The 10938-nt window shown below is 40.9% G+C and overlaps 1 protein-coding gene across 1 annotated transcript in view; it reads left to right on the forward strand.

The window, feature by feature from the left end:
* The first annotated feature begins 1347 nt into the window (after positions 1-1347).
* The window catches only part of ip6k1 (inositol hexakisphosphate kinase 1), a 10772-nt gene continuing 1181 nt past the window's right edge, over positions 1348-10938 (forward strand). Inside the window, exons 1-8 of the mRNA XM_010777617.1 lie at positions 1348-1739; positions 2056-2201; positions 2684-2810; positions 5195-5429; positions 6536-6717; positions 8936-9111; positions 9990-10223; positions 10731-10932. Of these exons, the coding sequence (XP_010775919.1) occupies positions 2085-2201; positions 2684-2810; positions 5195-5429; positions 6536-6717; positions 8936-9111; positions 9990-10223; positions 10731-10932 (1273 nt within the window). The 5' untranslated portion in view covers positions 1348-1739; positions 2056-2084. The remainder of the gene's footprint in view (positions 1740-2055; positions 2202-2683; positions 2811-5194; positions 5430-6535; positions 6718-8935; positions 9112-9989; positions 10224-10730; positions 10933-10938) is intronic.

Below are 10938 nucleotides of genomic sequence, written 5' to 3' on the forward strand. Positions count from 1 at the left end.
AATCGTCTTTGTTCTCTTATGTCCTCCTCTTCCTTTCTTCTCATGTCTTCAGGCAGGCAAGGATGACTCATATTGGGGGAGCCTTGAGGTGCATCATGGGATATATGGGGATTGGATAGGAGGAGGTAGAGGGGGATTTGAGAAAAGGCAGGCAGGGAGGAGAGGAGGGGAAATCTTGAAAATATGGCCCTGATATTTGGACACCTGAACATGTGTGAGAGCTGAACTCGATGTGGCTTTTGAACTCATCCTTTATTCTCCACTACGTGGAACATCAATTCAAAATGTCATTTCTTTCTTGAATGAATTCACATTTGGAAACAAGCTCCATTATATTTGTGGCACGTCTTTAGATGTTTGATGTCATAATAAAACAAAAATGGTTTTGTACTCGCATTGTTTACGCATCCTGTGTCATGGTTTCAAATGCTAATCATTTATTGTGGTTTTTGTTTTGGATGATACTCAGTAACACACGGGCTTTGATTTCATTCTGCTGCTCGTTGTATTCAGTAAATCCTGAATATCAAATAATCCTTTTAGGTTATTATTGACAATGATTTAGTATTAATATTTAATTAGTAGAGTTTTAAATCAACAGAGAGCTGGGTTGACATATGCGGTTGGTAAACAAAACCATGAACTGCATCTTTCAACATGTGTCGGGGAGTGAAGTGTGTTTCAGGAAGTGTTCCTAATGATATAGTAGTTTTTTTTTTTATTTACCCATACATTTTTTTGGATTTATAAACCAAATGAGTTACAACAAGACATATTTTCTGACCCTGACAGACAGTGCTGCTGCATGTCCTCCTAATTTAACTACGTACAGAATAAAAATGTGTGTCTGCATTTGAAGATGATCTGTGTGTGCGTGCGGACACACGATTTTCCTCTGTGGGACAGTCTCTCAATGCTGACGTGCTGAAACAGTTGATGTCAACTGTTTGTGGCAACATGCCCAGAAAACGGTGTTTGTGTTTTATTTTGATAGCGGGTTGAAACATCATGTGTCAGGAAGTTTGTCCTAAAATGTGTTTTTGTCAGGCTGTTCTGAACATGCAGTTCAAATCAAACTCAACCCATTTTTTGAAAAAGAACCCTGAGATAACTTCACCCATCTTAAGAAATAATCATTTTAATCATTTGTATTTCATTTTATATTATAAATATATATTTTAGTTTTTTTAATATTGAATGTGTATGTATGTATATACACTTATTTAAATTGTACTTATTACTTTATAATCATCATTGTATTTGTAGGATGTGTGTAGGGCCAGGGTATTTTTTTTTATTGTACCTGTCAAACACATTTATGCATTTATCCCCAAAATATAACCGCTCTCATTAATATTTGTTCTATTAACAATGGATCTGATGACTGTTTGTAATGATCCTCCTTTAGCTCTTTAGATTAATTTTAGTTGCAGCAGATTCACAAATATACATAATATAAACTCAACTGGTAATTTGTATTTCCTCTCTCTACAGGAAGTGGTGACCCTGACACCCTGATTCCCCCTGCCTCCCTCCCCAAAGTCGTTGCCCCGCTTCCCACCATCCTGACTGGGTGCCCGTGCTGCCAGCGGTGGATTAGAGTACTCTGATTGGAGGCTTTGCGAGGTGGTTTTTCGGTCTGGCGCCGCCTCCCCCAGGGGCCGGCGTGCGCTCCCAGCAGCCCGTGGTGCCCTGCGCCCCCCCCTCCCCATCACTGCACTCCAGAGCCAATGCCCAAGGTGAAACCAGGACTGCCCTGATATGTAGTGTGATACTCAGAGGACATAGAATACATCGTTGGTTACCTTTTCAGTATTCTCATGTTAAATAAAAGATTTCACTATTTTCTGACATTTTATAGACTAGAATAGAATCTCTATCAATAAAGGAAACTAATGAAAGGGTAAAGCACCACTGGAAATCAAATATGTTGGCGACGGGTATTTTCAAACAAATCGGCCATCGTAAGAGCATACTTCATCTAAAGAGTGCTCAACTGTGAAATAAATCCACATCAGTTTTCTCTGACACCTTAAATCCTTCTCTCCTCGGCAGGAGGAGGCGCGGTCCGTCCTCCAGGAGCCATGTGCCTCCCTCACACCAACAACATGGAGAACAAGTTACAGGGTGTGGCGCAGGGGGGAGGGGCTACACTACGATCACGGCCAGGAGGCGTCCCACTGGAGCCCTTCATACACCAGGTGGGTGGCGATGACGTGTGTGACGGAAAAGCTGACGTTATGTTCCAGCTCAATGCTGATGATACAGTTCTTTTTATGAGAAAAAAAACCTTCACGTCCAGGATTTTTCCAAAGAAATGCGCTGACGGTGTGCTTGGAGAGCCTTATTCTGGTGTTTCATCCAAAAAACAACAAAATGACCTCTCTAACTGCCGTGATTTGACAGATCTGCATCGCCCTTTTACTTTTTATTATCGATTGGTGTTACCCTCTATTTGTTGACATTGTTTTTCACCATAAGCAACAACGGGAAGATTTTGTTTGAATAAAGTTCATGTCTACATGAATGATGTCCCCAGCGATTTTCTGAGAGTTGAGATATTTTCTACAGCACTCGAAGCAGCTGCACATAAACGACAGAGCACTATATGGACAACCATAGAGTTTCTGTCATTTTTGCTATCCTCTGTCTGTTTTTCATGTGTGTGTGTTTGTGTGTGCAGGTGGGGGGTCACACCAGTATGATGCGTTATGATGACCACACGGTGTGTAAGCCTCTGATCAGCAGAGAGCAGCGCTTCTACGAGTCTCTGCCTCCAGACATGAAGGAGTTCACTCCAGAGTATAAAGGTCAGTCACAACTCACTGATTTGAAGTATTACTGTAGCCATGGCTGCCAGCTGGATTTTTGTTGTATATCCTGACCTATACAAATCCTATTATATGATGAGCAGTTCAAATAGCTACACAAAAAAAAAAAAAATGTAAAACATATTTCAATTTGTCATATTCATTTAAGGATGAGAAATGCTTTGAGTGAAAGTAAAAACATGTGCACACCGTCTTGCTTACTGCTGGACTAAATGATTTGATTGAAATGTATCAAAATCAGATTAAGGTAAAATAAGATAGGAGAAGATAGGATAAGATGAGGAATTCAAACGAGGGTAATTGGAATAACATATAAGAGACAGTGTATATATAGCAACATCTACAAAATGTCAACATATTTACAGATAAGAATTATTATGAATATGTTAAATATATATCCAAGTAAGTTGATATGATGTGCCTGTATCACTCTTAAGATATCTATTTTTCAGTGTTTGCCTGACAGCAAGCTTTTATGTTTTAATTTAATGGTTGATTATTATGAGGTTTTTTGCAACACCCCAAGATATGTTGCTTCCAGGGAAATTCAAGTCCCTTTTTTTACAAACAAATATTTGTGGGCCTTATTTCCTTAGTAATAGTAGTACAGTTGAAGATAGACAGGAAATGAGGAAATAAAGGGCATGACTTACAGCAAAGGGCAACAGGTCAGAGGCCGCTGTACTTAAATCAAATGGGCTTCCAGGTCAGCCCCTCCTGCTACCCCGTATTTCACACACTGCTCTAAACTATCTTTACTGCTCTGGGTTCAGTGTCTGGTGCAGAACCAGAGAGAGACGGAAGTACGGATGTTTACTCGCAGTGAAGTGTTCTGGCTGCTCTGCTCTCCATCACCAGCCACATCATGTAGCTGCTCTCACTCGCATTTGCTATAGTAACAGACCCAAACACACACTGACAGACACACACACACACACACACACACACACACACACACACACACACACACACACACACACACACACACACACACACACACCTCACCCTCTCCTACAACATGTGACCTTACCTTACAAGCAATGTAAAAGAGGAAAACATTTCACAAGAAATGTGTCAGGTCACAAGATAGCATCAACAAACAAACATTTAGTTATGAATATAATGCAGTCTTTATTATGATATGTAAAACAAAACAGGAGCTGTTCAACATTGCGAACATTCCTCGAGTACATAGCGGTTTCACAAAGGAAACTAAACATAACGGTTGCTTACTTCCAAAAACTACCTAATTTAAAATCTTCTATAGTTATTTTAAGGCAAATTATAATTCCTAAATATTTTATGGTTAAATATCATTTTTATTAGTTCCAGCTTTTTTCTTCGTTGCCACTTGCCACCAATCGTCATTATGTTAACCAACAGCTCTTTATTTAATCCATTTGGCAGTCTCAAGAAACGCAATGCATTCTGGGGTGTTTGAGTAAATCCAATAATCCGATATCTTCTACTCAAAAATTCTTTGAAAATGGGTTTACATCAAGGCATTTCTCACATTCTCAAAATACCAGATACTATACAGTTGAAGCCGCTGCATACTCAACTTTAGATCATAATGAGTTTAAAGTCAATAATGCGAAAAACACTAAACGACTTTTGTTCATAATTGTACAATTAATATCTAGATTGTAATTTAGACACATTGTTTTAGACATTAAAAACATAATAATTAAAGAAAATAATATTCTTTGACATTATAGACTAAGAATATTATTAATATAAAATGTGTTAATAATATAAGATATTTTGGAATGGGACATACCCTCAAAAAGGTGTGTGCTTAGCTGTGGGGCTTACAGTAATCATATGCCAATATGTTTAGACACCAAAGCGCATTAAACCAGTTGCCAGCAGACGGTGAATCTACCGCTTAATGTGCAGACATTTGTGACGATCAATGTGCTTACAAACACCAACGTGATTGTTTTGAGGTGGTCATGATTCAAAGGTTAAACATCACTGTTTATTATTTTTCTATTTACCTTGGTGCATATATTCCCACTACACTGACCTGCAGCTCTCAGATTATCTTTATTCCCACCAGTTCACCTTGCTGGTGTTGGCGGTCCAAGTGCCATGACAACAGTGATCCATAAGGAGTCTATATTTAGCCCGCCTGGACCTCTGCCCACTACCATTGGTAGTTAGTTGGTAACAGATTGAGGTTTGCCAACGATAATGTCTCTGACCCTAACCATGTGTTTGACAGTATATGTGTTATTGTGCTTCAGTTATTGTAAAATGTATTTTCCATTGTTTCTTGTCTTACATTTTTTTTGGAACTGCCATGAAGTATCATCAGATCGTATCTGACCTTCCTGTCTTTATTTTCTCCCTCCTGTCAGGTGTGGTGCTGGTTTGTTTCGAGGGCGACTCTGACGGCTACATCAACCTGGTGGCTTACCCGTATGTGGAGAGCAACATGGAGGGAGGGCCCTGCGAGCACGAAGAGCGTGACCCCCCCGAGAGGGAGCAGCCGCGGAGGAAACACTCCCGGCGCAGCCTCCACCGCTCTTCCTCTGAACACAAGGAGGATCGGCCCGACAGGAGGGAGTCACATGACCCAGAGGCCTCTGATAAGTAAGATCATATTACTGGAAGAAGTTGTTTTAGAGTTGGAAACATTTTAAACTGGTTAATTTATACTTATTTATTATTTAAATGTCAAATTCGTTCAACAACCTTTGTTCCAGCTTGAGGATTGTATTATTTGTTCTGTTTTATATGATAGTGAATTACATATCTCTGGAGTTTGGTCTGTTGGCTGAAAGATGTCCCATTTGGCTCCGAGAAATTGTGACAGGCGCCATTTTCTGACATGTCGAAGACATGTATTGACCCCTCAAACAAATAATAGAATTTAGAACGATTTAAAAGAAATAACATTGCATCTGTGGCCACGAAGCTTAATCGGAAATGTAGTCGTTCATGACTCTACTGGAGTCTTGATCCAGTCCATAATGCCAAGCTCACTCTTTCAACGAGAGGCAGCCAGAATGCAGCTTTAATATGAACATTTGAGGGAATGTGTTTTATTTCTATGGCGTACATTTGCTGTACATTGTAGCCAAACTCACGTAGGGTCTTTACAAATGTTTGCCAGTGCAGTGCATGAATTATAATTAAATAGCGATCTTCATATTTTTCTTCCTTCTTCAGGTCAACATTTTAATTTGTCTAATACTTTGTTTTGTGACAATATACTCTACATTTTCCACAGACTAATGACTTCCTCATCTGCTGTACTTTGTTTTCAGTGCTGATGTAATGCTGTCAAAGACAAGTGTTAGCATGCTAACACTTGAAAATTAGATAGTAAGCATGGTAAACATTGTACCTGCTAAAAATCCGCATTTTATAATGCGGACGTTCGTGTTTAGCTCAGGAAACTGCTGCCTCTCAAAGCTGCTGGTATGGCATTTTTGGTCAGGGCATTTGATTAATTCATTTTTGTAGGCATGTAAGGAGAATTTCAGCAAATGTAACAAAATGAATTTTAGACTCAACTAGATGAAAAAGATGTGCGCAAACTGAGACAAATTGCTGCTGGCAGTGCAAAATGTAGGTGAACATGTGCTGTAATCACAAAATAGACTTTATTTGAATATCTAGACTTTAATTTAGACATATTGTTTGGACTTTTAGAAATGACCAATCAAGTAATAATCCTCTCTCCTCCTCTGCAGTCTTGCAGAGCTGAAGAGTCCACGGCTCGACCCGAAGCTGCACTCGGACGTTCCCTTCCAGATGTTGGACTGGAACAGCGGTTTGAGTTCAGAGAAGATCAGCCACAACCCCTGGAGCCTGCGCTGCCACAAGCAGCAGCTCAGCCGCATGAGGTCCGAGTCCAAGGACCGCAAACTCTTTAGTATCCTTTCTCAACCAACCACATCCTCCCATTCTCACTGTGTGCTTTGCATTTCAATCAAGGGGTAGTTACTAGCTTTCCCACGGCTGTCAAAACTTCAAGTTTACGCGTTATAATCATTTTAGAGAGTCGATTCAATTAACCTGAAATTAGTCATTTAATCCAATGAATCGCCTTATGCTCTGGAAAATAAATGATACCTTAGATTTGTTTTCGTCAGACTACCTTTTCCAACATCAAAAATAAACTTGACCTTGTTGTTGATAAATAATGCAAAAATATGCGTGAAGGCCTGCTGTGTCACAGCACCTGAGGGAATGTGGCTGTAGAAATGATATAAATGTGTTAATACAAGCACTGAGTAACTCATGTGAATCGTGCTGGCTGAAAAATATCATCCAGGAGAAACCCACTGCCCACTTTTTGGAGTTGAAGTTTAGAGATGCAAAACATTTGAAGTAGTCAATTGGGCTTGGGAAACACTTATCAAAAATGTTTTACCATTTTTGATAAGTGTTTCATCCTAATAACTTATTTATTCATTCAGTAAATAACCGACGGATTATCAGACGATAAAAATAGTTGTCAGTTGCAGCCCTGGTGGAGTGTACCAATGCAATGAGAGGCACTGAATGTAAATGTCAGTGAGACTAAGGAGGAGGTGGTGAGGTTATCAGGCCAAAGGTCATGTTTTGATCTTGAGCTTCAAAGAGAGCAGCTGTTTGGAAAGCACAACAACACACACACTGTCCTCAGCGAGGTCCATCTGTGTCCAGGCAGAGCAGCTCAAACAGCCGGCTGTGGACGGGTCAGACTGTCAGCTTTTCACTTCGTCTGTCCTGTGCCTAATCATATTTATCCACTTCTTCTTAAGGCCTGACTTCTTCTTCTTCTTCTAACGTTTTAATTTAACTAAATCATTTAAACTTACTTTAGTTCCCACAAATACGTTTCAGCAGGGGCGGCGGGTACTGTAGGCTAGGGAAGGCTAAGCCTTCCCAAATATTTGTGTCACTGCATCCTGGTAAAATAAAAATATAATGTATAATGTTTGTGTCTTTGACATTAGCGCTGCTATGCAGCCACCTGTGGCCTGTACTACGAAGCCAGTTCAACATACCCTGGATATGTTTTGAGTTATCTTAACTAACCCTAACAAACGAGATCTCGCTAAGCGGTCCTACTGTACGACGCTGGTTATCAACTCGGTAAATCAAGCCAGGGTTTCTCTCTCCAGCTGAGAGCGCGTTCACGTGAAAGGGGCGGGGTTAGCTACATTTGACCAATCACAAATAGGGACAGCGCAGCGTCATACTTCATTAATGAAAAGTAAACTAATATTAGACAAATATGAACTTTAAACATCCATGACTTAAATTTATAATCCAGGATACAAGCCACATTGTTGCACCTGCAAGATGAATATAGAACTGGTTAAAAAATAACTACAGAGTGTTTGAAAGCGTACAACAGTTTTATGATATCACTGCCCCATTTTAGACACGAGTGGATCTGACTTTGATTACATTTGAGTTGAGTGTTTAGTCAACTTAATGTGTTGCTTAAAATAATACTTCTGCATACAGTATGTGACAATGTAGGTGATGCACGGCCACATACGGCTCGAGAAGCTGACTCTGAAAAGGAAATGTGATATATTTGATATTATATGAATGATAAAGTGCGACACCTCGGCGTCTTCTCTGCATACGGCAGTTTAAACGGTATTTCCTTTATCCTGTGATATGACTTGATAGATTTAAACTCCGCACACTGAGCTCTGATTGGTCAGCAGGCGGTGCTTTCACTGAGTTGATCTATTTTCTATAGACGCCGGAGGCTAACTTTGGGAAGGCTAAAGTTATTTAGCCTTCCCAAACCTGAGCCTCACGCGCCGCCTATGCGTTTCAGTCTCTTTTAATTTACCATTTTTAAATAGTTGCTAAGATCAAACTCAACATTTGCTGCAGAGGTTAATGTGGAACAAAATGGTCAAAGAATGGAATTATAATTCCTTATTGGACCTTTGTACACTTTTCTTTGTGCTTCTAGAATTGTTACCATATTTTATTTCGGTTTTTTTTCTGAATTAAATGCAAAGCATAATAATCTGTTGTGTGATCTTCTCCACGCCCATATAACAAGATGGGTGGAGAAGATCAGGAATGATTTGTTTTAGAAAGAAAAGTTTGCTCCTTGACCGCATCGTTTGAACCAGAGTTTCTGCTGTTGGAGAACGTGGTTCATCACTTCTCCTACCCCTGCATCCTGGATCTGAAGATGGGCACCAGGCAGCACGGAGACGACGCCTCCGAGGAAAAGGCGGCCCGGCAGATGAAGAAATGTGAACAGAGCACTTCAGCCACGCTGGGAGTCAGAGTGTGTGGCATGCAGGTACAGTAACGCCTTTACAATGATCAGCTGAGGATGAAGGGCGAAGTAATACAGGCTCCTTTCTCTGTAGGGCACATGTCAATTTGAAATCCTTTAGGTTTGTACATTAGTCTTTGAAAATACTTAAATGTACATACACAGACATGGGTCATTGAATGTTGAATGTATATATTTTCTGCAAGAAAACAAATATAAATAATTTTTTATAAAAAAAAAACCGAGTAAAACTTTAGTTGAAGTTGCAACATTTTTAACGCCCCACCTGCCTGATAGACGCTTGTCCAAATAAAAACATTGTTGTTACAGACATACCTTACATGCAACTCTGCTGTGTGAGGTTGTGCCTGAAATGAACTCTTAAAGTTTGTGAATTTGATATCATGGAAAGTTTTGGAACACCGACTGCAAAATGACTGCTTGGGGAGTAAGGGTTCGCATGTAACATAAAAGAAAGATATTATCAGATTACTGTTATTACTTATCTATAAGCTGTACTGTTCTGTAGGTTAACACTTTTAAGTGTCTATACGCCTACTGCCTGAATCTGCTTGGTGAAAAACCTATACGTGAGTTTGTGTGAGCTTAATTGTATGTATTAAACTAGAGAATTTTCTGTCAGCTCAGACTTTCTGCTTTTTTAAACTGTAGTATGTGCTCATGTGTTTCATTGTTGGTGTATAGACTACTGCCTGAATAGGTTACTGATACAACATATTTTACAGGAAACTAGTATTTGTAACAGAATACATTTTTAAAGTAACCCCTTCGAACCCTGATTGAACAACTGAAGGCATCAAATGTCTAATCTTAAATATGAACATTTGTACCGATGCCGTCAGCAGCAGGTGTTTGACTGTTCCCACTCTGTGTCCCTGCAGGTGTACCAGCTGAGCACCGGTCACTACCTCTGCAGGAACAAGTACTACGGCCGCGGCCTGTCAATCGAAGGCTTCCGCGAGGCACTCTTCCAGTACATGCACAACGGGAAGGGTCTGAGGCAGGACCTCTTTGAGCCGATCCTGAAAAAGCTGCGCAGCCTGAAGGAGGTGCTGGAGAGGCAGGCTTCCTACCGCTTCTACTCCTCTTCACTGCTCATCATCTATGAGGGAAAGGTGAGCTCAAGTTTTAGAGACGATATTTCATGCTCATTTTCAGGTTCATATTAGTATTCAGTGTCTCTACTGTGACATGTCTCAATGCTTTAATGTTCAAAAAGCTCTTTATTTTTCTCATACTGCCTGTGCTGCAGCACCTCTTTGAGACTGCCAAGGCACACCAAAGCCCAGTCTGCTCTGATTGGTTAGGAGGCCGGCTCTGTTGTGATTGGTCAACCGCTTAGAGATGTCCCAACCTTTACCCTATCATGTACAATGTCTTGGAGCGCTAGCCAATAGAAGCACAAGTTTTACATAGTTATGTCACCATGTTAAGGAAGTAAATCCTCCATTGGAGGCGTTTCAGGCAGAGGGGGAGCGTGTGGGAGAAATCTCCCTCTGGAGGGAACACAGGGATGGTATCCTTTGCAGACCATTTACATGCACACAAACCTATAGAACACTTCAGGAAAGGGAAACCCCACATGTTTTCATCATGCTGATTCTTCCTGATTCTGTCTGTAGGAACCTGAACGTGCAGCGTCCCACCAGAAGACTCCCGCGGCCCCTGCAGAGCCCCACTGTGCCCCCGGCCCCCACGCAGCCCCAGGCGCTCCCTGTGAAACGGTCATGAGCAAGAACCCAGACCCGGGGCCTCAATCTTCTCAGGGGCCTGCTTCCGCTCAGGGACCTGGACTGATGGCCTCCCCCTCCCCTCGTCCCCCCCCACAGG

Source organism: Notothenia coriiceps, unplaced genomic scaffold, assembly GCF_000735185.1.
Source record: "Notothenia coriiceps isolate Sejong01 unplaced genomic scaffold, NC01 NC01_scaffold00018330, whole genome shotgun sequence".
Lineage (NCBI taxonomy): Eukaryota > Metazoa > Chordata > Actinopteri > Perciformes > Nototheniidae > Notothenia > Notothenia coriiceps.